Here is a 25868-nt window from a genome sequence, read left to right on the forward strand (position 1 = left end):
CATTTTTACCTCCAGCTGACCTTAGTCGCATCGGTGAGAACCAAACCATCAATCGTCCCCGCAGGGATCATTCCGTGCTATAAGGAACTTGTGTTCCAACCTACCTGCAGGGGTTAAAACAAATGACTCCCTGCATTGGTTTGCTCGTGGTTTCCTACCCAGGTTAAGAAGGTGTTTCCAGAGCGAAGTGAAAGAAACCCAATGTTACGGTTCGTCCCAGGCAAAGTTCACCATACCATTTCCGTCCGTGCATCCTTCAAGCTGCACCGTTTTACTTCATAGAACATAGAACCGCATCTACGTGTACGGTGAGAACAGAGATGTCCACCGGAAGATGCCATTTATGCCGTAAGTTTCCTTCTCTCATTGGAATGGTAACATCCGATTCAAGTTTCGCATAAATGTTATGACCGCTACTTCGCTGCCCCAAGCATGTAATACAGGGCGTGCGTGGTTTTGTGCGATTCCCATACTAGCCTGGTAGGTTGGAACTTGTAACTATCCATGACACCCCTCACCAAAACCCAACACGCCCGGCACAAGCAAGGGGCTTCTATCAAGCACACCCAAAAGGATAAGTATTCGATTACATGCAGAAATGTGATCCTACCCTCGATCGATCGGATCAATTTGCCCTGAACCGAAAACCACTCACACCCTTTCCGGTTTTGGTGAAACTAAATGTACAATCTATGGGAAAGTTCTTCAAACGACGTGATTCGCACACATCCCACATATTCCCCTTAGCTTTGCAGCACCGTAGTCCTTGGATTATCCTTTTACAGTTAAAACTACAAGCTTTCGCACAAGGTTGTGCTTCAACATAACAACTCTTTCATCAATCATTGAGCTGTAAACGGAACCAACAACCATTAATGGTACTGGACCTTGCTTGAAAGCCACACAACCGTTGATAACAAATTTACGATTGACACGGAAAGGAAATGTCTGTGCAGTATCGTATGCACAAAAGGTCGATTGCATCATCTCTTCGACCAGCAGCAGCGAGCCGAAACCCCCACTGTCATTGATAGCAAAGGGATCCCACCACCACCAACAGCACCATTCATGTAAAAATGTAATTACCCCTTACGGTAACCCATGACGGAATTACCCGCGAAGCAGGAAAGCAAAACCTTTGCGCAACATTCCACATTCCTCAGCGTTCTGCGAGCGGAGCAAATGAGGCGAACAGAGCGCTGCTGATTTAAGTCATGAATAACCATAAAATCGAATGACACATCCAAAGGTTGCTCCCTACAATCGACCGACCGAGTAACCAACGCAGTCACACGAGTTGCACTGGCTAAGTGTATTTGAGTGGTTGTGGTGATTTCTTTAAAAAGGGAATATTACCAGGGAAAAGGAATTAATACCAGCCATACTTCATCGTAATCACCATTTTGTAAGTGATTTATAGCAACCTTTAAACGTATTTCCATATAATATTGCTCTGCCAGTTACACGCAAGGCATTTTCCTTACTGTTCAGTAAGACAATTATAGTTTATCAAGCAGACAATGTTACATGAAATTCTTACTGCTAAACGATACCTTTATTGGTCAGTTTGGAAAAAAATATACAGTAATAATCTTTAAAGGAACAAAGATACCCTACTGAAATCACGTATATCCCACAAAGTTTCTGCTAAATAAGAAAATCTTAAAGCATCGCTTTCAATTCTTCCCAGTGGTTAGTAGTGTAAGTTATTCTCGAACTACGATGGTGTCTGAACTTTTCTCACCGACGGTCTGTCCTCACCGCAGTTACATAAAAGTGGTAACAATTTGCATCTTCTTGAGATAACAAGCAACAAACCGGGAAACAGATGCTGTTGCCATCGTTGCACACTCGCAGACACACACACACACAGGATGAATCAACTTGAAAAGATAAATCCAACGTTCAACCACAGACCTGTCCAGTTGGGGGGCGGAGATGAGCTCTGCCGCGGGGATAATAAAGCGAATCTGTATGAAATACACGCTTTACACAACTGCAAAGATAAAAGTGATTAGCAAACTACAGTAAAGCTCCACCGCACAACAGTGTCCCGTCGACTGACCAGTACAGGTGCTGACCGATGCTGGCGATTGTGCACCACAGTGGCGGCTGCCCACCTCGACCACCCCGGGAGCCATTTCACCGCTGGCTGGCTGGCTGGCCGGCTGTTCAAGATTCCGACCAAAACATGGACAGTCGGTTGCCAGCAGCAGTAGCAGCCACACAACTTCGATGCCAGTGGCTGGGCTTGGGTTTGGCGCTTGTCGGCCCTGACCAAAGTTTATACGGTTGGCTAAGAAAGCGTTCTGCAATACACGCACCGAATATAATTTATAGAACACACCGTTGAACAAGTGCAGTCAAACATTCAGAAAACACGAATCGATGGAAGGAGCCGGCACACACACCGAGCCGGTGTACAACTTTGCTTCTGCATGCGATATGATCCTGGGTATGATTACAAAAACGCCGAATAACTGGCTGACAGTTTAGCACAAGCATCCGGTTGCCAGCAAGCAAACATGCAAAACTGCCTGGCACAACAACGACCAGCAGATACGTGCCGTTTTATATCTCATCTCTAGCTGCTATCTTTTTCATTACTATTTTACGGAAAACCTAAGCATGCAACATTCTCGGCAGGCTGTTGTGAATAATATATGGGAATTGCTTTTTTGTTCATCTAACTAACTAACCCAAACCCAATGATAACACTTTATCAGTAATATTAACAATTTAAAAACTTCGATAACTTCGATAAAACTATATCGATAACTAAAAATCGACTTTAATAAGTGTCTAATAAGTCTTATAGCCATTCGTTGCTAAATCACAGTTATTACACTTTCGTCAGCAAATTCAACACCACCTTCAACTTTTCGAAATGTTTCGCATTGACAATCTTTCAACGCACAAGGCACAATTTCAAACCGTAACTGGAACCCTGCATTACCCTTTTCAGGAAACACCCAGAACTCTGTCCGTCTCGGCTGTCGGTATACCGATTGTTCTTCATGCACAGGTCTCAGTTTCCGACACCGCAAAGAGACTAAATGGCGTGCTCGGCAGCAAACCATTGATAAAAGACAAACATGCACGAGCAATAATATTTATGTATTTATCTTTCCATTTCGATAGTCACCCCAAAACCCCCTACAACTGACACTTCTTCATGTCACCCAGTGCATTATGGGCATGTCTAACCCACGCAAGGGAACCTGAACGTGTCGTTGGACGGAGTGTGCCACTCTGTATTTGACACCTCGTCTTCGTTCTGTAGCCTCTATCGACGCCACACACTAAGTCGGTAGCAGATGAAAATGAAACCAACCAAGCCTGGCAGCAATTCAAACGCATGGAGATGCTACACCTCCGTCCACAAGCAGCACACAACGCCACAACGTCGCCGAGCAGCGATTTGATTTCGAGCCTGAAGTGTAAGACATCGATAATGGTTATATAATTGTGTTGCACCAAGAAACTTCATCATTCAAGATCGTCTGGCATGAGCATGGATGCACAGTTCATCCTTCCATCGTGCCATCTGAATACAATGCTCGATATGGTATGGCTCCATGCCACCTTCACTAGACCTCCCAGCATGACTAGTGAGTGCTAGTGAGCTCTCGAATATTTTGTATTATTGTTTCCTGGCGATAGAAAAATGTAAATAATTTCTCCAACCAACACTGCAGCCGGTCGGGTGTTGAAGAAAACATAATGAAAAGACCTCTCGTCCAATTCCATTCCTCGATGCAAATGTTTTACACAGACCGCCAACACATACAATGACCCTCAGCACTATTGGGCCCAGTTCTTGACCAGTACCAACGCTTAGACTTTGAATTTTGCTTGTATGGGCCCGTTACACACCCACCCACTTCACTTTCTCGGGCGATATTTCTTTTGCTTTGGAATGAAAATTATTGTGTAGTACCTCTTCTAGTTCCTCCCAGCCCCATAGCTAGCAAACGGCGTTGGTAGGAACCTGTGCGAAGCAAACGACTTCACGCACAGTTGATCAGAGGAATTCACAAGACCGCGCACACACGTATGACCCATGGTCGAACGAGTAACCGTCGAACGCTTGTCTTGTCTAACCTCCTTCTCTGTGGCCGCTAAAATGAACTCGAAAGCGAAATAAAGGAAAATTATAAATTTATAGACCTTCTTCGCGTGTATGGCGAAATTAGAAATGAAACAGCTATCCCCGTTATATGCTGGCACCTCTCGCTCTCTTTCTCTGCTTCCTAGTCCCCTTTTGCTAAAACTATGCGCGTCTTTTATTGCGCTAGGCAACAGAAATGGAAAAACAAATCAATGGCCACTCTGAAGCCGCGTAAGATAAGAAACTGGCCGAGTAACACCAAACTGAACCATTAAATCGAATGACACGCTGAAGCCAACGCAGAACCGCTCCTAAGAAGCAATCCATTCACAACCTGGACCGATTGGACTGATTAAGAAGTTATGCTGTTTTTCGAACTCGATAATAGTTTGCATGATTCCAAAAGATTTGAATTTATTCGTTTGAGGCGGGAAAACCCAACTCTGCATCGTTTCCAAATTGAACAAAAATATATAACACATGCAAAGTTTCGACATCGTTCGCTATCGGAGTTATTCAACGAAATATAATATTATCCCCAGCAACGGCAGCTTGTACTACTGTCGTCAGGCAAATAGTTAACATACACACACACACACTGCACAACAAGTTGCTTTGACGTGGGACAGCAAAAAGGGCAAACCGATTCCCTTCTTATCGCCATCAGAAACGGGCAGCCAAAGGGTTCGCTCCTTAAGATGGTGCTCATAAAAATATGCACCATCGTACGACACACAAAACAAAAGAAGCTCGCAAAATGGCCAACTTGCGGCCCCCCCAATGCGTCGTGTGGACTCGTTTGCTTTCTCCACATATGATCCTTCGTCCATTCCAACGTCCGTACGTTCTTTTTCCTGCCCTTTACATTCGAACTACCACAAGATAGCTTGCGCAGCCATCCATCGACCAGTGGAGCGTCCATAATAGCAATGATGATTACACCAACGATAATAATACCTTTTGCTAACCTCCACCTCCGATTGTTCAACGGGCAGGGGGGGAAGACAGAGAGCGTAAACGAAACTGGCCCAAAAACCAGAATCATTTTTGTTTTGTGTGTGTTTTTTTTTCTTCTGCTATCCCCCTTTTTCCCGCTTTCAAGGTGGTTCAAGTTCTGGCCGCTCAGCTTGGAGAGGATGGCTTCCAATTACGCCTTCATCCTCATCGAAAACCTTCTGCAGCATAAAAACGCGATTCATCAGACGAAGCGACGAGGTTCTACAACAAACTGCTGCCCCTTCTACTTTCTTGCAATGATGATCGCTTATCGTTCCACCGCTTCTTTCCTGGGCCCCCTCGTCTGTTCGCATTTCGCAGATAAGTATGGGCAAGAAGCCGTTTACCTTTTGTCTTTGGTCCTTGCGTGGCGAAAGCTCGGCGGGAAGCGATGTGAGTGCGATGCTCGGGAGTGAACGACTCACAATATTCATCAAACTGCATACTGGACTGACGGAGCGCTGCATACGGTGAACATGACAACTCTTTTGCACACGCCAAGAAAGCAGTTCTAAACATGGTGCACAAGAAGAACTTTTCAGTGGCAGCACCGATAGCTTCTTACGATACTCAATTCTGCTCTTACGCCTCTACTACTCTCACTCCAAACCCGGCAAAACCTCCTCAGCATCGTCGTACGCTTCAGGCTTGGGTTGGCCAAACGCGCCAAAACTATGCTGCTATCCGGGCGAAAGAGCGGGTCTGCGCACCGGGCAACTTGGATCCCCGTTATCGGGGCTATAGTTGTAGTTCGCTCCTTTCCCGATCTCTCTGGTTGCCTTCCTGCAAACCAGTTTGACCTGTCGAACACCCTTTCCCGATATGCTCAATACCCCCTCAGCACAATACCCCCCCATTTGGAAGCAACAAAACCTCGGAGAAACCGGTTTTTAACTGTCGTCTATCCCGCTCTACCGACCGGCCGGATTTCGAACGAGGCTGTTTCGTTGTTCTGACACGGCCAACACCAACATGGCCGCCACGATGCAGCCTCCGGCCTCCGGTTGTTGTGCTGGCGTTTGAACAGGCGAAACATGACGATGAACCTCCACCTGGACTCCCCCTTTCCACCCCTCCTCCCCTCTACTACACTAAACCTCTGCCATGATGTTTTGTCTTGTTGTCCTGAATTTACGGCTTCGAAGGCAAAATAAGAAAATGGAATGGTAACGACCGTTCGGTTAGTCCGAGCAGCCAACGATCCAACGTGAAAGAAATGAATAAAAATTAACTTTTGTGCACCTTTCAGCCGTAAATTTTACATCACAAGCACTTCAAAACACACCTGCACACACACACACACACACGGCTGAATACGTTTCGGGAGTAGTGGTCCGCTGCATCGCTGCATGCATTCGATCATATTCAGGAGAGCAGCAGTCAAGTCTGACCATTCTGGAACGCACACATACGGCCGTTGCCGTTCTTGCATTTAAACTATCCTTCAATATACATTCAACGTACAGCATTTCAACCTTCAAATTCCGCCTCTGTCCTTAACCCTTCCATAAATGATACAATCTACCACCACTTGCAGACCAGTGCGCAGCAATTGCAGCTTGACAACCGAGACCCGAAAATATGATGATATGTGTGGGGAGATAATTTATGAGCGCAGAGTGTGTAGTGTGTGCCGTCGCCATCATTCTACCACACACCCTACCGCACCGTTCCTTCACGATCGCAATCGGTGTATCAATCTACGCGCCATGGCACATAGGGATAACGAAATGAACAGCTGCAGCTCGAGAGGTGTACACGCGTGTGCCACACCAAAGGCTGCATATTTGTGCCTCCCATCCTTTTCAAAACCTCGATTTGTCCAACAGTTTCAATGGGTACCCGTTTTCCCTTCTCTACACCTCAAACCGAAGTATAGGGGTTGCAAAGTAAAAACACCTTTTGTCACGAGTGTTGATTCCTGCCACTGTCACAGCATAAACGGGAGGCGCGAGCTAGGCTCACGATTTGAGGTCACGATGAATGGGCAAACACCTTCGAAGAACACCTACGGAATAACTTTATACTCCCATATCACTGTTAAATCTTGGAAGAGTATTGCGGTTGTCGATGTGTCATTGTTTTAGGGACATCTATATTTCCTAGTTTGACCAAGGTTTTGTTGCGTTTACCGGGTGTGTCTTATATAGAGATTTCATAATAATTAAACAGTACGCCAAAGGAATACAATCAGAAGAGCGATCATTCGCTATTTGATCAATCTCTGTTTATCTTCCGATACAGCTAATGTTTTAAACAACCGCCATCAAATCTTACTGGTTTATCTGTTTTTTTTTTTTACATCGCTAGCCTCAGTCGTTGGAAATCTACACTCCCGATAAGCTTACATTACCATCAAACTTTGAATGAATTTGCTTTATCTCATGACGAATCTAACGAGTTCCTAAAACCGATTTTCAACACCACCCAGCCAAGAAGAAAACCTTTTATCGTCACATTTAACCCCCCGAGGGTCTTGAACCCTAACTTTAGGACATATTCTTTATACATTCCGCCGTTAAAAGAAAGGTGATAACCAAATCAAACCAATAAAAAACCAATCAATCCTAAATCGATCCATCAACGCCACTTCTAGGCAGGCTTTGGACGCTGAAGTTCTTTAAAAACTTCAATAACTGCCGCAGTACTTAAAGCAAGCACTTCTCCGCTCTACCGATAAGGTTTAATTGGTTGGCGTATTTCCAGGGAATCATCCATCCTTCTGATCACCGGCCGAACCCCACGAGACAAATTGATGCCGCCTTTGTAACGCTGCAATTGTAGATTCTGTTAAAACTACTTCGCCACGCATGGCTATCAGCAAAATGTGTGTCTTCAAGGGGGACTCCAGTTTAGCGCACAACAAAAACTTTATCCCTCTCCACGTCCCACTCTGTAATCGGCCGGTCCTCGGGAAAGGAGCCGAGTCTCGGGCCACGGAATCGAAAGGAAGCTGCGAACGAAAAACCGGCTTTCGATTGCCAATCTTTCCGCTTTCTTTATTGCTTTCTCCGGGAATTCGTTCTGCGCTATACCTTTCCCTTGCAGTCAAACAGTGATTTTCGCTTCACGCGTTTTCTGTGACATTCACACACACACTCATAAACGTCGTAAAAAATGTTTCTTTCTTTCCCTGGAAAACGAGGACATCAGCATACAAACACTGCGCCACAGGACAGATCTCCAACGCCACTCTGTTGCCAGATTACAGTAGTGTCACCATGTCACCCAAAAGGAAGAAAAAAAAACTTCTTCCTCTTGCTGCCGTTCGTGGGCATCGAAGCTGACTATCTGCTTACGGTCATCTCACGGAAGGCACCCATACGGGCAGCGGTCCCCAGTTGTGGGATGACTCTCGAGCCAAACCTCCTCCCCTCAGCAAACTGAAGAATACCTCTAAAATCAAGTTGTCGGACATATGTGGCGATTCCAGTTCTTCCAATCCTACGTAGATCGCGCGGAGCTCGTTATCCGGCAACCATTATAGTCAGCGGGTGGGTTCCGATAGAAGCGTTCGGATGTTGGACTCCGCAGCCCCGAAAGGGATCATTTTGTAATATTTTTCATGCGTCCATCCCGCTTTACTTCGTTAGTCTGCGTTGTATCGAATCTAGCAGCCTTTGCTTCAAATTTTCGATGCTCCGGTCGCTCGTTAGCCGAACCGAAAGTCTGTTCCTGATAATCAATTTTATTGTTATTTTAGGCAAATTAGTTAGCTTTACGGCTTTGTCTCGACATTTCGGAGATCGAAAACAACGAACTTTGGAATCGAATAAATAGACGAGGGAATGGCTATGGCCCTTGGAATATCTCACAGTAGCATTACTAGAGAGGAGCTACGTTCGTGATTATTCAAAACGCACCACCGCAAAGTCTTTCTTCTGAAAGAACTCCAAAAATGTCACGCATTACTCAAGAGCCACAGATTACAGCCATACAAGGTATAGAACAAACGTATTCAAAATTCAACACGAAGTCAATAGCATTCAAGATTCTACAATAAAGGGTATTCTATTTAAACAGTCATCTGCACAAAAGGGCTACGAACAATAAAATGCACGATCACGAACATACGTTTCACTTTTCTTCCAAATTGCCTTTTAATAGTAGCGTCTTGAAGATTACCACAAAGAAGCAACCATCATCGGCATTTTCCCCCAAAAACTCTCTGCCGCACAGCACAATTCAACCAATAATTGCTCCACAACCCTTCATTATTGGAGCTTCTTTTCTCGTGCGCTGAAACTTTACGCGGTAGCGCGCATCTGCACTTTCTGTTTCGGGCTCCCTCCCAAACACGAAACGATCTTCCCTTGAAATACAGGAAAAAAAACATCACCTGACAGGCGCTCGGGATTGTACCTTTTGCCACCAAGCCTCTGTATAATTAAGAGCACGGTGTGTGGTGAAATGGAAGGAAACGCTCGACATGCTTTTGTACCGCACCGTCCACCGAACAGGTCAACCCCGAGAAGAAGGTTCTTCTCTGTGGCTTGCTAACATAAAATGGCCAACGCTTCGAGCGAAGCTTCGGACAACAGGTGTGATTTGAAATCCGTGTATGACTCGTTCGTACTGCGATTGGCGATCGAGAGGAAAAAAGCCCCAAAACGGCCACCATTTAAATTAAAAAGCTACCAGCCGAACACCACAAAACCGCAAAAAAAAACTTCTTTTCAGCGAGCGATACCCATCACCATATGGCGATCGACGCCAAACGGACTGATTCTTATCAAGGACCCGAAACGAAAACAAAACAAAATTAACGAGCAACAACTTCTGAGAATCGTTTCATCCCTGCAGTGTGCCGTCATTTGGGGATCTCCATTAGGATGCTACAGGGTGGATTTTGCACGGTTCCAATACCAACCGACAGCAATAAGAAGACCGATCGGCGCGAAAAAAAACTCCAAGGATAGACACTTCCTGCCGTCAGCTGCCATACACGTTCAAATTTTGTACTCCCTAAACTGCTTCCTATATTGCTACACAAATCTGGCACAAAAAGGGATCATTCTGCCAAAGTTATACTCCCCTTTGCAAACCTCGTATGCTCAGGCGATTGTTTTCGAAACCATCATTATTCGACAGCGTAAAATACAGAAAAACTTCGCTGATGATGATAGACGTGCCAAACACTATTCACCACTGATGTTGTGCAACACGATCATATCTTTTGCAAAGTATACACTGTGCAAACATAATTCCTTGTAGCCTTGGTCGCGCGTATATTCTGTTTCGGCAGTTCTGTTTCATCGACAGAAGGGGAGTTTCCTGGGGCATATAATTTTCATTCCTATTCTTCCGTGTTTGGTTAGTTTGGGTCATTTTTTATATTCTGTCAGCCCGTAAATGCATTGCGGTCGGTAGCAACACATTGCGTTTCTTACAAGTGTTACACAAATGCAATTCACGGACCTATCTGGTTGTACTGAATGTAGCAAAATAAAACAACGCCACCAGACGATTGCCAGGACGCAAAAAAGGAAAAATATTCAATATAAATGCTTTGAGAACAGCACAGTAGCTTTAACAATAATCTCCTGGTGACAAGTTCTTTCTGAAACGATTGTCATATAAACAACCAATGGTGGCACAAAATACTATGGCACATAAAAAATGAATGAGCCTAATTTTGGTTACAATTTTCGAGTCGAAAAACATACGTAGCCACTATGCTGACAACGAAGTTTGAAACGCAAACATAAATATTTTTTTACACGTCCATAAGCTAACTAAAACGATTCCCACGACCTTTTGTTATGGCCCTTCTTCACTAATAACCCATTCACCGGGCGGTTGAGTTCAATTTTGAATAAAAATTGGAGTATGTTGTTCGTTAAGTATTTCAATAGAACTACTACAGGCTAAGTTGTTTACTTAGTTGTATCTAAATGCTTCAATTCAAAAAGTTATTTTAAAAGAAAATAAACACGCTTCCTGTATGAACCTGACCAGTATGACAGCTCATAACGCAATCGTTTAACCCATGAATCACAAAATGGAAAAAAGGAAACTCTATCCTTCAGTTCCACAAATATGAGATTATTAGATCTTTTTTATTTCATTCGTCGCGTTCCAATTCATCCACACGAAATTGTCGCTAAAGCCAACCTCAAACTTCGTTCCAGCCATGTACTACTAATTTAAGGCCTTACATGACTACCGGTTGACTAATTCGTTTAATAGCTTCATCATACGACGCTAAAAAGGAAAGCTAGTTCTTCTCACAGCCTTCTCAACGCTGCCGCTTTCCCTTGAAATTTTCCACAGCAGTACAGCAGCGAGCAAAAAAACACCAAACTCATGTGTACCCACATGTAGCTACCGGTATCATATAAAAGACACTTTCACCACACAAAGTACCGTCCCGTCCCGCGTATAGCTCTGTGTGCGACCGTGAATAAAAACTTCTGGAACGGAAAAACTTTTTCCAACCAAAACCAAACCACACATCCGACCAGTTATAGACAGACGGGGCAAACCGTGATTGATCAGTTATGACGCTGTTGATGATGATGATGATCGCGCGATGTGACGAGTTGTGCCGGTGGAGACACATTTTTTGGATGCTCTCCGAGTTCCTCTTCCGTTTCGAGTATATGCTCGCTTGCGAACCAGTCCCCGATGGGCGACTGCTGTGTTGAGGAAAGGTTCATAAATCTACACCCAACCGTCGATTATTGGTGTTTCAACTTTCACCCAGCCATTATGGAGGGTTTTTTTTCTTTAAGTTTTGTTCGTCACACCTAGTAAGACCCAACCGACCAGGCTTTCATCAGCTTGCGATCAACTATAGGACAAGGTAAGGTTGCGTTTATGAACAATCATAATTAAACGTCCACAACGAACTTCCCAGTACCGATAAGCTGGAAGGGGGGCCGCTGCTGGTTTGGGTACTATCGCCAAAACACGCAGCGCGATGGCGAAATATCATTTTCCAGCTATCATTAAGCACTTGAAAAAGCGTGGGACCGGGAAGATAGAATTTATCCATTCATTATTTATAAGAGTGCCCGGCCAAATTAATGCGCCTTGACAAAGCCATTTTAAATCATCTTCACCAATCTCATCCTTTTGATCCTTCCTCCATATTCACCCGGACAAGGAGAAGACAGTTCACTTATAAGAACTTTGCGACTTCCACATCATAACTTCCATCCCTTCAAAGGAGCTTGAGGACAAACAAACTCGAGAAGCACTCAAACGTATAAATGAAATTCATCCCCAAAAATGTCACCCCACTCTGCATTTGACCCAGTCACCTTCCAACGATTTTCCATGGGTGCCAACCGAGAGTTTGGAGGAAGCAAAGAGCCACAAATCCTTGCTGGTACGTAACCCTTGAAGCTAAATTTCTCACAACCCGTGTCGTGGAACACCGTCGCCTTCCGCCATCATTTCGATTTGGCGGCTGCTGGATGCACGCTACACGCCGCTCCTACGACTTTACTCATAAAACGTCGAGAAATATGTTTCCAGCAGAAAGGATTGGCTAACCGGTAAAATGTACTTATAAGCCGCTTTCAATATCCAGCTTAGGATGCAGCCGTGCACTCACCCAAATGAACGAGAACACGAGATATGCGCGCAAGCAATGCCAACCGTTCGGGCCAAGACGACATTCGCTAAATGACACTTCAAAACCTTCCGCACCTCGTACCACATTCCGGTGCGTCGCGAAAACCCAACCCGAATGGTTGGCAAATCCGATTCTCTTCCCTTCCCGCAATTGCACCGGGACAAAGCGCAGTCGCCATGCAAAAACCACACCGCCGAAGGTTTGGCTGGGATGTGTCGGGGAGTCCGGAGTCTGTGCGAGCTGAAACCGGTTGTTCCCCAGTGCCGGCACATTCGAATGCAAGACCGTCATATTTAATACTGCTGTGGTGCAACTGTGTGTGAGTGTAGTCGCGCGTGCAAGTGTGCACCACACCAATGAATGTCTCGTGTCTTGGACGAGAAGAAAATCGGTCCCAGAGGGAAAATCAGTCTCCCGCACACCCCTAATCTCTTCCCCAATGAAAGAACCGGCGAGAAAGAGGAATCCGGCTTACGAGATGAATGCGACAAGACAGCTCACCATCAGCTACATTTGCATTAGTATTAAAATCCGTTTATTAATAAATTTGCAATATGCAAATGGTTGCTCCCCTATCCACCATTGAACAAGCCCAAGCCCGCCGGAGCCGCTGAAGCGAAGGTATAGAAAAGCCCAATCAGGGCTTTTACAAATATGAAAATTTATTGATCACCGTATCACTTCCAATCCTTGCCATACGATGCGCGCCCGTCCACACACTATCAGGAGCACACTTCGAAATGAATCATATTGTAGATGGTGTTGTGGGTGCTTCCCAGTGCCCGCGCAATCATACATTGCTGGCTTCGCTGGCACTGCGAACCCAAACTGAGCTAATAATAATGCTGAAAGCAAGCACACTGCTAGGGATTGATTGTTCACTTGCCGTGGTCCACAGATGGGGTCCCCCACCTCAACCGAGAACCAGTCCGTTCTCCTTCGATTGATTTAGTCGAACACTGCTCGAGGGAGATCACGTTGCAGCAGACCACTATTCTGCACGGTGGTTTTTGAAAGTGCGCATTGTGATGGCATTGATCTAAAAATTCAATAGCGAATTGACGCGATGCCTCGAAAACAAGAGCCGCACACGGAGATGGAGCTCATTATTAATGCTGTGCAGCGTCGCCAGGGAGGCAAAACATGCAGCCGAAGGGAGGTGTTTAATTAGGAACGATGACAATCATTTCTTCCATTCTTAAGTGCTTATTTTTCAAGAGCACTATTATGCTAGTCTTTCCACTTTAATTTAAATCAATACAATTATTTCACTTTACATATGGCGGAATGCGAGATAGGCGAATTAACATATCGCCAGAAATTTGATCGTTTTGTTACGTTTATCTCGCACGCAACGATGATGGGCATTAATGGAAGGTAGCAAATAGTTCCTACGTGATTGCTCATCGGTTTCGCTGTTTAACCGAAGCACACTTACCAAAACAAACACACACACACACATCGATGCACACGCAGACATAACCCGTCCACCAACCACGTTCATTATTCCAATGATGGTGTTGCAATTCCCGAAGCCACAAACAGCTGCGCATTCAAGCAGACGAAAGGCGCAGCAGTAAATGTCTATCGTTTCGGTGGTAGCAATACAAACAAGCCCATCGATTGGCATGATCATCAACGTAAACCACGAAGCACGGACACACACACATACAGCACATTATTGACAATCAGGCAACTGATCGCGATTCGAACGCAACATCGTTTGCTAATTGTCTGGGCAAATGAAACTGTTCTCGCGAAGCACAGGAATCGTGTGTAAGTTTGCCTTCCATCAGCCCATCCATCATCGGAGCCGTTCGTCGATATGTCACCCCAAATGCGGTACGCCATTTGACCCGAAGTCGAAGGTAAAGGCTCATGAGTCATGTGATAGCAATGCCATCACGACTAGAGATGTGCACGCTGAGTAAGAGTGAGTGAGTGATTTGAAACCTTCGAGGGAGTGAAAGAGTATAAATCAGCACGAAGAGTTTTTATGACTCCTTAAACCACTCTTTTGTGCCTATACTCACTCTCACTCTCTGTGCCGACTAGAAACTCACACAGGAGTGAGTAAAACTGTTTTATCACTCTTCGGATTATAATCACTCTGCAAGAGTGAGTAAAAGAGTATTATCACTCTTTTGAGATTGTAAACGCTGATGATGAGAGAGCAAACGTGGTTTGTCACTCTCTTTGGATTTTAGGACAATAAACAATATGGTAAAACAATAGGATGCAATCGGCCATTTATGGGCACCGAGAGATAGCAAGATTTTTTTTTCATGCACCTTGATACCGAAAACCGGAAATAATAGTCGTATTCCAAATCGTTATGAATTTAACCAGGAATTCATACTTGTAAAATTAAATCATATTTCATTAATTTTAACAGTCCTTGGTAAAAAATAGTTTGAATGAAATTATATTTTTGCTGTGATTTACAATAAACAATCTTGATGGATTTATTAGCAAAGCTAGCGGAAAATACATGCACAAAAAATATGCTGATATTAACAAAATTATGTATTAAAAATTTATAAAGAATAATTAATCACACCTACAGAATTATTTGAATCCAAAAGGAGTGATAAAACACTTTTACTTACTCTTATTCATCGATTTCATTCCAAACCGAATAATAAAACACTGTCACTCTCTTTTACACTCTTCCTATTTTACTCAATGTTTACAATCCAACAAGAGAAACAACACATTTTACTCACTCTCACTAATCCGAAATCCCCTGGCGGGCATTAAAATCCAAAGAGAGTGACAAACCACGTTTGCTCTCTCATCATCAGTGTTTACAATCTCAAAAGAGTGATAATACTCTTTTACTCACTCTTGCAGAGTGATTATAATCCGAAGAGTGATAAAACAGTTATACTCACTCCTGTGTGAGTTTCTAGTCGGCACAGAGAGTGAGAGTGAGTATAGGCACAAAAGAGTGGTAAAAACATTAATGCAGTGTAATACTTTTAATGAATCTTAAAAGAGTGAGTAAAGGTTTCAAATCTTTAAACCCACTCTTTGACTCTGTTTCAAATCTTTGAAAAGAGTGATTATTCTCATCTCTAATCACGACGCGTACATACGCGCGAAGGAGTTCTCGGCGATTTCTCGGCGGTTCGACACGCAAACAGTTCCACATTCAATGCCAGCGCTGGACTGGAACACAAATCAACCGCAAAGTTGCTCCGCGCGTGTCTGCTCCCCACGCCGCAGACTGCAAGTTTAAAGACGATTTGTATTTACACGAGTTGTGACGATGTGCTCTCGACGCTATTGAGGTAGCGGCAGCATCCTTGCATGCGCCTAGCTTTTCAGGGGACTAACATGAAACCACCAGCTAAGTGCACTCGAACTAGTTTACTCCAAAGGATGCCAATTAAAATTATGTCTAAATGGAACCGTCTACCAGATTCCTTTCAAAACACTTGCCCGTTTCTGCTTTAAGCAACTACTACTTTAAGCTTTTATTGTTCAAGGTGATATTCAGAGATCATAAAAACGCAATTGTTTTGTTGTTGTACACAAGTGTCAGCACAAGTTGACTCATTGCTTATCATTGTCGTCAACCAATGACTACTCATCAATTTCTTTGTTTCGCACAATCCATATGATGTTCTTCAACTGAACACAAAGATCTCTAAACGATGCACATACAAAGGGCCGGAGGGAACTTAAAGATAGCAAACAGTAGGCGATGATGGTGATCCACCTCCAAGCCGATGCCGTTGAGATGAGATTTTTTAAAGTTGTAATATTTAAAACCAAAAAGAGAAGATATTGGACTTCTGAAATCCCTACAGAGACCAGTTGCCAACTGTCGGAAGAAAAACTTTTTCCAATTCAGAATTCTCATATTAGTCTGCTATCACCAAGAAAGTGTCTTAGCGCTAAGTAGCCTAAATCTTATAAAACTGATTTTGAGAATACCTAATACGGTGAGCCAACTCATCATCAAGTAACAGTTGATAATTACCAAACGTTCGAATTATTGGCCATCATTGCCTGATACGCTACTCTCTGCTGAATGGACATCCATTGAATGATTAAATACACGTTGAATGCCCATCATCAAGTTGTGTCCAGCAACACCTAATGGTATTAAAGCTACTTTAAGCAATCAACTGCTATAGCTCGCGCGTTCAAAGCTAAGCGTTGTATTTCGTGTTGCGTGTTATTGTTTTCCCAAAAGTATAAATCGCCGACTGAACCAATTCTACTCCATTATTATATGTTATTATGGGTTCTTTTCCTCTCTCTCTCTCTGCGTAGCTACCTAGCATCTACTATTGCCTCACCAGCCTCTATTATGCCCTTCGTGCCTTTGACAACCTGCAGCCTCACATCAAAGATGTTTCATGTTGGCAATGTTTGTCTGCATTATTTCGTGCATTATCATTCCGTTCGCTCGGATCGCAAGACCAGAAACAACAAAACAAAGCACAGGTACGGCAGAAATGATAATTACCTTCAGCAGCCAGCAACCAAGAATCGTTTCTCGAAGATCGAACCAAGGCGCACCAAAAACCATTTCAAACACCGGGTCCGGGTCAGGTCAGTGCGGGCATCGTTCCTCTCCATTTTTACCTGAATGATTTTGTGTCTTTCCAACTCAGCCGCATACATACATTCCATCAATCTCTTCCGAGACCGAACGGTGCTGTTGGGTGAGCGTGTTTGATTCATCGCATCTTCAAAAACGTGCATTTTTTCTCGTTTTCTGATGCACCAGCGCACAAGCATCGTTGTGTTATGAACTTGCTGCTGCTTTTTTCCACATTCACTGCCTACATGCTGCGTATTCGAAACACCGAGGAAAATCCCATTTTTGCACCTTTTCCGGTAGGATCCGGAGCCTGGAACGAATATCGACAGCCATAATCGTTGTGTGTGTGTGTATGAAGGGAACGCATTACAAAAAAAACACGAAACAAGCATACAAACCTCCGAAACCGAAAACAACAGTTGTTGGATGCGCTTTTGTTCCATGTTCGTGCACACACAGCCGTCTGGGAAGAAGGTGCATGTTTCGAATCATTCCAATTCCGATACAGTGCAGTGATGGCTGGGAAGAACATCATCCCGTTAGAGGCAAAAAACACACACACACAGCCAGCTCTAGCCCAACAAACAATTTGACGAAATTTTTAAGCGTTGTCCGAGCCTTTTTGGTCGAATCAAGCGTCGTTTGGTTCTGCGCGCAGCTAAATCAGCAAGATTGGTTCCGAATCTTGGCTAAATGTGCGTCAAATGTTTGCGTCTTTGATTTCCTCCCGCACGAAAAGATCGAAGTGGTGCGATCTATTGTTCTTCTTCATCTTTTTCCATGGCTTGTTTGCATTTTGTCTGCGGTGATTACCGCTTTGACAGATTGAATGAAATAGAAATGTAAACAAAGCCTGTCCTGTGATTAAAGAGCATCTCCTCTGCTTAAAGTAATCCTTTTAGTTAAATCTGTGCAACAATCTTTCATCGGTGTAAATATATTTAATCTGTGGTGTTTCTGAATACTCTGGTAAGTAAATAACGTGTGCATGTCGTACAATACTTGTGCCAATGTTGTTTCTTTGAGAACAGTGTTCTGTTTGGATCTTCCGCTAATAGGTGCAACATGGAAACCAAAAGAAGCCGTGCGACTGGTTCGGTGTACAAGATCCGTAATATTAGATTCATCTTCATCGTAACAATTATATGACGAATGTATTGGAAGGACATTGCTACGCGGCCAGAAACAAGATACGGTGGGTGATATCAACATTTGTTACAACTTGCCCATTAATTAAGGACATATTTTTCCAGACAACGCGCAACGATGGTTTTGTTGTTTTCTTCAGCTGTGCGCCATTATGGTTCAAGTGCATTATGGTTCAAAGAAGGGTGACCGGATAGCGGATTCAAAAGATACAATACCACATATATCTACAGCGGAGATTAATACCACAATATATGGAGCAGCGAATAATTTAATAATAGCAGACCAAATGCTAAAGATACTTTTATGTTGTAGGTAGCATCATATAATAAAATAAATATTATTTTTACAAATATTGTGCATCTATTAATCTTGTCCTAAATATTGTTTACTGCAATGCACAATAGATGGCGCTTTCGTAAAACGTTCCGCTCGATTTTCATCGAAAATGCTCGAACGCGTCCCAACAAACAATTCGATCTGGTTCGAGGCTCGAACAGGTCCGGTTCGAGCGTCGTTCGAGCCATTGTTCGAGCTCGCAAGGAAGACGCGTTCGAGCATTTTCGATGAAAATCGTGCGGGACGTTTTACGAAAGCGCCATCTATTGTGCATTGCAGTAAACAATATTTAGGACTAGATTGATAGATGCAAAATATTTGTAAAAATAATATTTATTTTATTATATGATGCTACCTACAACATAAAAGTATCTTTAGCATTTGGTCTGCTATTATTAAATTATTCGCTGCTCCACATATTGTGGTATTAATCTCCGCTGTAGATATATGTGGTATTGTATCTTTTGAATCCGCTATCCGGTCACCCTTCTTTGAACCATAATGCACTTGAACCATAATGGCGCACAGCTGAAGAAAACAACAAAACCATCGTTGCGCGTTGTCTGGAAAAATATGTCCTTAATTAATGGGCAAGTTGTAACGAATGTTGATATCACTCACCGTATCCTGTGTTTGGCCGCGTCGCAATGTGCTTCCAACACATTCGTCATATAATTGTTAAGATGAAGATGAAGTTATAAGATGAAGAGCAGGTCGAATATTGAGGATCTTGTACACCAAACCAGTCGCACGGCTTCTTTTGGATTCCATTTTGCACCTAGCATGGGAAGATCCAAACAGAGCGCTGTTTTCAAAACAACAATGTTGGCACGAATATTGTACGACATGCACACGTTATTTACTTACCAGAGTATTCAGAAACACCACAGATTGAAAATATTAACACCAATGAAAGATTGTTGCACAGATTTAACTAAAAGGGCAACTTTAAGCAGAGTAGATGTTGTTTGATCACAGGTCAGGCTTTGTTTACATTTCTATTTCATTCAATCTGTCAAAGCGGTAATCACCGCAGACAAAATGCAAACAAGCCATGGAAAAAGATGAAGAAGAGCAATAGATCGCACCAATTCGATTTTTTCGTGCGGGAGGAAATCAAAGACCCAAACCTTTGACGCAAATTTAGCCAAGATTCGGAACCAATCTTGCTGATTTAGCCGCGCGCAGAACCAAACGACGCTTGATTCGACCAAAAAGGCTCGGACAACGCTTAAAAAATCGTCGAATTGTTTGTTGGGGTCTTCCTTGCGAGCTCGAACAATGGCTCGAACGACGCTCGAACCGGACCTGTTCGAGCCTCGAACCAGTTCGAATTGTTTGTTGGGAGCACACGTTAGACTTTAGACTGCGCGATGCAGCGGATGCGCATTACAATTCCTTCGGTTGCAGTACGAAAGGAAACTGAACGCCAAAGCGTTTAATTTTCCAATCTCCAATCTGGGAGAGTAAAGCTTGCAGCAGCCCGGCTACATCAATTACACCGAAGCCATTTACAGAGCGAACACCGTAGGACACACCGTTCTGCAAGTGCTTCCTTCGGTACGCGATTATACTACCCGCGCAACAAAGGATACTTTAAAATTTAATTACAAACATTTTGTTTCATTTCATTCCGTGCTAACCGGCTGTCATCGTAAACTGTAGCTGCATCAGCAGTCTCATAAATCACAACACAAGAAGTGTGCTCTCGAGTGCACCTTTTTGAGCAGTTTGTATAGCGATTCTGTTCAATCCAAAAAGATGTGCACTTTATTCCATATTACGAGCAAAAAGGGATATCGCAAAAGTGGGCAGAATGGTTCTTCTCAAACGTTGCTTCAACTGTACTTCAACCTCCATACCTCTCGCTTCCACAGTTTGCTCGTTTCCGTCATTCGGCCATCCTTGGGCCTCTCCATTACACATCCTTTACTTTTAAATTTAATTAAATGAAGAACGAAACTTCACACGATCTTCTCTACCTTAGTGCCGTGCAGCCGTGTGTGCATGTATGCCAATTTAATTGCTCTCAAGAGGACACACCGAGATGCAGCAAAAAGCGCTGAAAGCGAACTCAAATTTATGAACTCGCTGCTTTACGAACGTGCACACTATTGTGATGAGCCCTTCTGACCCCCGGAGCGGCAGGACAAAAGGTGAACCGACGAGTGGGAAGGTAAGCGCTGTTTCTCTAGTATCGAATTTCTTGCCAGCATCGAATGTTTGAATAAATATGTAAGGGAAAAAAACTCCCCGTCCCTGCTATTGTGCTATCAAGAGTTAGCAACAAGCATTGCTTGGTTTATTTGAACAGCTTTTTTTCTTTGTTCGCAATGGTATGTTTTTTTTTTGTTGTGTCTACCTCTCTACAGTCAGTCCGACAGACACACCGGTTATTATCACAAAGAAGCATGATAGCATAAAAATGTGCGTCGTTCTAAGTGGGTTTAAAGGAAACCTTCAAGAAGATTGTTGCGGGTTTGCCAATTTTGTCTACTTTTTAAGATATTTTCAAGAGCCAACTTCTCCGCCCCGAAAATCTTTTCAATTCTTCTTTCTCCAGAGCAATAAACGGCTTCGGAGGATCAAGCATACGAACGATCACCTTCACGGATCGCCTTCATCCACGCCGATATATCTTCACTGCCGTAAAACCCGCGAAATATCGCACCAATCCGCGGTTCCAAAGCGGAGATGAGCGGGTTGATTTCAAAAATGCGTGAACAACTCGATCAATTGACCGATCACCAGAGTTAGAGTGTAGAGGGTTTATATTTCAGAACTTTCAAACCTCCACAACATCCTACTACTGGTATAACCATCGCCATCTTTAATTTCCATTCCTGGCTTTAGCATTCACCGCTGCCTCAAGATTCTGCTCATTAGAGTGCGCCTCAATGGCAACCCTATGTTCCAGTCGTCCAACGGTGGTAAAGCCGATCAAACCGGTTACGCGACCCAAGGAATGCGTAAAATTAATGTCTTGTCTCGATAGGATCATGGAACCGGTCTCCTCTCTTTCTCACTCTCTCTCTCGTTCTCCCTTCCTCTCTAAGTTTGCGAAGATCAAGTTCCATCGACTGCCTACTCATTCTTCTTCATTTAACCCTAGACATTACTACGCAGGCTATGACAAGGCCTAGCGGCTAGCAAAAATTAACATACTAATGACCGGACAATATTTTGGAGCTTAAACGATCCACCAGGCAAACGGACTTAAGGCAAAGGAATTCGAATGTGTTCAGCTAATTATACGCCTCTTTTTCGACGATCATCCCCCAACGCCTAGGTCAGGATGTTGGAGATTTTCTAATTTCAGCACCCAATCGTCAATGATCGACGCCACGTAAACACGTAGCACTAGAGTCCAAAATAATCAATGGTTTCGAATGCAAGGAAGGTAGGGCTGAATTTTATGTAGGCTATAATGGCTGGTAAGCTGATTCTTATGGGGATTTACTTTGCGTAGAACAGGGAAATGTACGAAATAAACGTAAAACGTACACAGCCAACCGAAAGATGACATCGTAAATAGTCAGCTTAGCATATTGCTATCTATACATTAGCAAGACATTTCGTATTATACACGTATCGTCTTCTAGAGTCCATATTTCGATGTTTTCCACCACGGTCACCATTGCATGCCACGTTATAAGACCATCAACATGAATCGCAGAAATTCTAAATTTGGCTTATATACAGAAGTATTACAACTTTTGGTTAAATTAAATATGTTTCAACGTCATCGCTGGTAAAGCTCGAAAATGTTGTCTGCTTTCCTCCAAACTTTTTGTCAGTGCCAGTGAAACGGATATTATACCCGTACCACACCAAGGTAGCATAAACTTTCCCCACATCAAACAACGCAAGGTTCCGTGTTACGACCTTCACCAACCACCCCGGCCCTGGCTTGATGTTGTACGGTGCACAAGAAACTTTTCTACCATCAGGTAAACGAACATTAGTGCAACACCGTGCACACCTGTGCTCGAAAGGAAACCCACAGATGTCACATACCCCCGCACGGTACATCATCTACCAAACCTGCAGAAGCGCACCACGTCTTACATAAACATATCTTGTGCTAATCATTCGCCATGCATTTATTTATAAGTTATTGACAATTTCCCTTTTGCCGTGGGTGGGTTTTGCCGCTTACCGCACCGTGGAACGCATTATCGAACAGACCCAAAGCCAACTCCGCCGTGGGTTGAAGATTCGTTTACAATTTACGCTTTGATGGTCCGCCCCGTCCCGTCCGCCTAATGTTTTCGGCCCACAGAAATCGAGCGACCCCGCGCGCAGTCCATTAAATAAAAGCTTGATAACTGGCGGGCACTAGCACAAATTTTTATACGTTACCAGTTACATTTATCCATCACGATGGACTGTGGGTTTTAATATTTATAAGGTAGCCGCCCGCCCGAGGAACTTGTTGCAACGGACGAAACTGCGCTCTCGCAACAAACACAGCAACGGCCAACCCTTCTGTGGTACACAGAGATTGTACAACCGTGTCGAACAGTTCTGCTTGTGTCGATGATTTTTATCTAGGTTTTGTGGTCAGCCAGCGGGTTTTTTCCTTACTCATGTTCTATGTTGCAGTATGTCCAGTGCTTTGCTTCGTTGATACATTTAGCCGTTGGGTTGGGTTTTATTCAACGTGAATTTTCGCCGTTTTTGCCAAACTTCTACAGCAATAACATGTCTTATGATGATTCTTTAGCGTTTTATTAAGATAAAAATCACTTTTATAACAAAAGATGTACATCAGTGAGAATGTTGTTACCGATCATAATTACCTTTTATACGTGTCGTCCTCGCTCTTCATGAGCGACGGAAACAAAAATTGGTGTTTTACTTACAAAAACAAATTTGCTATACAGAGCTGTCCAACTCCTTCGTCATGCGTCTTTGCAACTGGATTTCATCATAAAATAGACTCATTAGGCATCAGTTAAAATTGAGCTACCAAAATGGATCCGTACGGAAGCAATCACCGCACTTAAGTCGACGTAACAAGCTTTACCGAGCAAAAAAAAATAAAATAAAACTCCTACCCTTTTGGAATTCTCTCCTTCAGCTTAACTACGATTGAAAGGCACTTTAGGCACAATAAAAATAGCCATTGCCACTCTTGACCACCCTAACTAGCTCAACAAGTTTCGCTATGTGAGCAAGTTTCCATACCGCAACCAGCACCGAACCAACCATCTTTTAAACGAAACATAAAAAGCTACCCAAACCAACGCTGCCGCTTACCGACCGACTGCACACACCAGCCAGTCAGTATTTTTCACCCCCTTGTCGGTTTTGCATTGCCAGCACACGACTTGCGTTTAAAAGTGGACATCTGGAAGGAAGATATGCCGGGGGACTGGAGGAACTACATCGTAAGGAATATGGAGTAACGCGATCACCCCAAGATCTTGGATCGTGCCACCACGCAAAGAGCCACGCGAAGGAAGGCGCACGGTAACGAAACAAAGGCTACTATAGTCGTACCATGTGCTCGTGTTTGTGTTTGTGCGTCGGTATATTTTTCAGTCGGCAAACAAAATTAACCGTTTGGCGGAATCAGCTGTTGGTGGGGTGTTTTCGTTTTGCGCGATTCATATTCAACCCCCCTTACCAACAAAGCATTTTTACTTCTGACCGTTAAAACTCGTGACCATGGGCCATTGTCGCGGGCGCAAAATACCTCCAATGGTGCCCATTTTTGTCCCTTTCTAAGCAATAGTTTCTTTACAGGTTCATTAGATTAAGCAATAGGTTTTTTCGTGTCACGAGCATCAATCATGTGTTTTATCAAATGTTTACTGCTTTGTTTGCATTGCAACATAGTCAAACCTCGCATAACGAGTTTAAACCGTTGCAGTGTGTTGCACACAACACGTTATGCGGGATTGATACTCTTTCAAGGTTCATATAATTTGTTTATCACAAGTTGCCAAAATGAAGAATTAATTGTTGCTAACGTTTAAGGAAATATATCCTATGTTTTCAATAGCTTTAGAATGTCTTCAGGAGAACGAGGACTAGTTCTATCTACTGGTACTGACACTTTTTTCTCAAACTCAAACTCAAATGTTCCTAATGCGAGATTTTCGCCGAATACATCATATTCATGAGTTCAATAACGAGAAAAAGAAAGAAAGTAATATTTGGTCTCGATTTTTAAGGAAGTCAGAATAACGTATTGTATTTCTGCATGACCTTGTTGGTTGATCATGTCACAAAAATGCTACCAGACAACCAAGCGTTAAAACCGTATATATGGCAAATGTTTTATCCATAATATTATTATTATTATTAATATTTTAGAGGTTATAGTATTGATAGCGACGCCGGTCTTCACATGACAGGACCGCTCCATAATCCCATCCGGACCAAAACCCCGTACTATCGGGTACATAAAATCAAAGAAAACCATAAACCCCTAGGCCTAGACCACTTGAGGTTGAGGATATACCGATAAAAAAGAAGATAGTTTATAGGTCTCTTTTGCCTTTTGGTGAAATTGGGAAAAATATAATAAGGAGAAATTGGAGAAATAGATGTGGAGTTGGTAAGTGATAGTAAGATTTTAAGGTACTTCGCGCCTTCAAACCTTGGATGTAGGACTTGGACTACACCACTATCTCTAAAAGAATACGTGGCAAGGTTTTACATACCTGTAAGCGTTCTGCAGACATTCATCGCTCGCTTTGTTCCTGAAAAATCCATTCTCGGAGCCATTTCTCAATAACGGCTCTACACTCGAGCCTTCGTGCCAATCAGCCAACGAGGTTCTCTTTAAACAAACTGGTTATTGGATATTAAATGAACGTTTTCTGAGTCACAGCTGCTTATATCACACGGTGCCGTAAACACCTTCAGCGCTGACGTAGTAATATGGTCATGATTACACACACACACACCGTTCAAACCACAGTGAGCCTTTTCTGTCTCGGTATCGTTTTGCACTAAAAGCTGCGCTCAGCAGCAACTCGATCTTCGGCCGGCAGCAGCAGCAGTGTCGTTGCACAATATCATCACCACATCACAATAAACGGCTAAACTTGAGAACCACCACCTGTTTTGGGGAATGCTGTTGGGAGTAGTAATTGAACACTTTTAACCACGAAAGAGCAACA

The 25868-nt window shown here is 43.4% G+C and overlaps 1 protein-coding gene across 1 annotated transcript in view; it reads right to left on the reverse strand.

The window, feature by feature from the left end:
* The window catches only part of LOC128301463 (hemicentin-2-like), a 69981-nt gene extending 44352 nt beyond the window's left edge, over nt 1-25629 (reverse strand). Inside the window, exon 1 of the mRNA XM_053037963.1 lies at nt 25407-25629. Coding sequence (XP_052893923.1) covers nt 25407-25470 — 64 coding nt within the window. The 5' untranslated portion in view covers nt 25471-25629. The remainder of the gene's footprint in view (nt 1-25406) is intronic.
* Between the last annotated feature and the right edge of the window lie 239 nt (nt 25630-25868).

This window comes from Anopheles moucheti, chromosome 3 (assembly GCF_943734755.1).
Source record: "Anopheles moucheti chromosome 3, idAnoMoucSN_F20_07, whole genome shotgun sequence".
Classification (NCBI taxonomy): domain Eukaryota; kingdom Metazoa; phylum Arthropoda; class Insecta; order Diptera; family Culicidae; genus Anopheles; species Anopheles moucheti.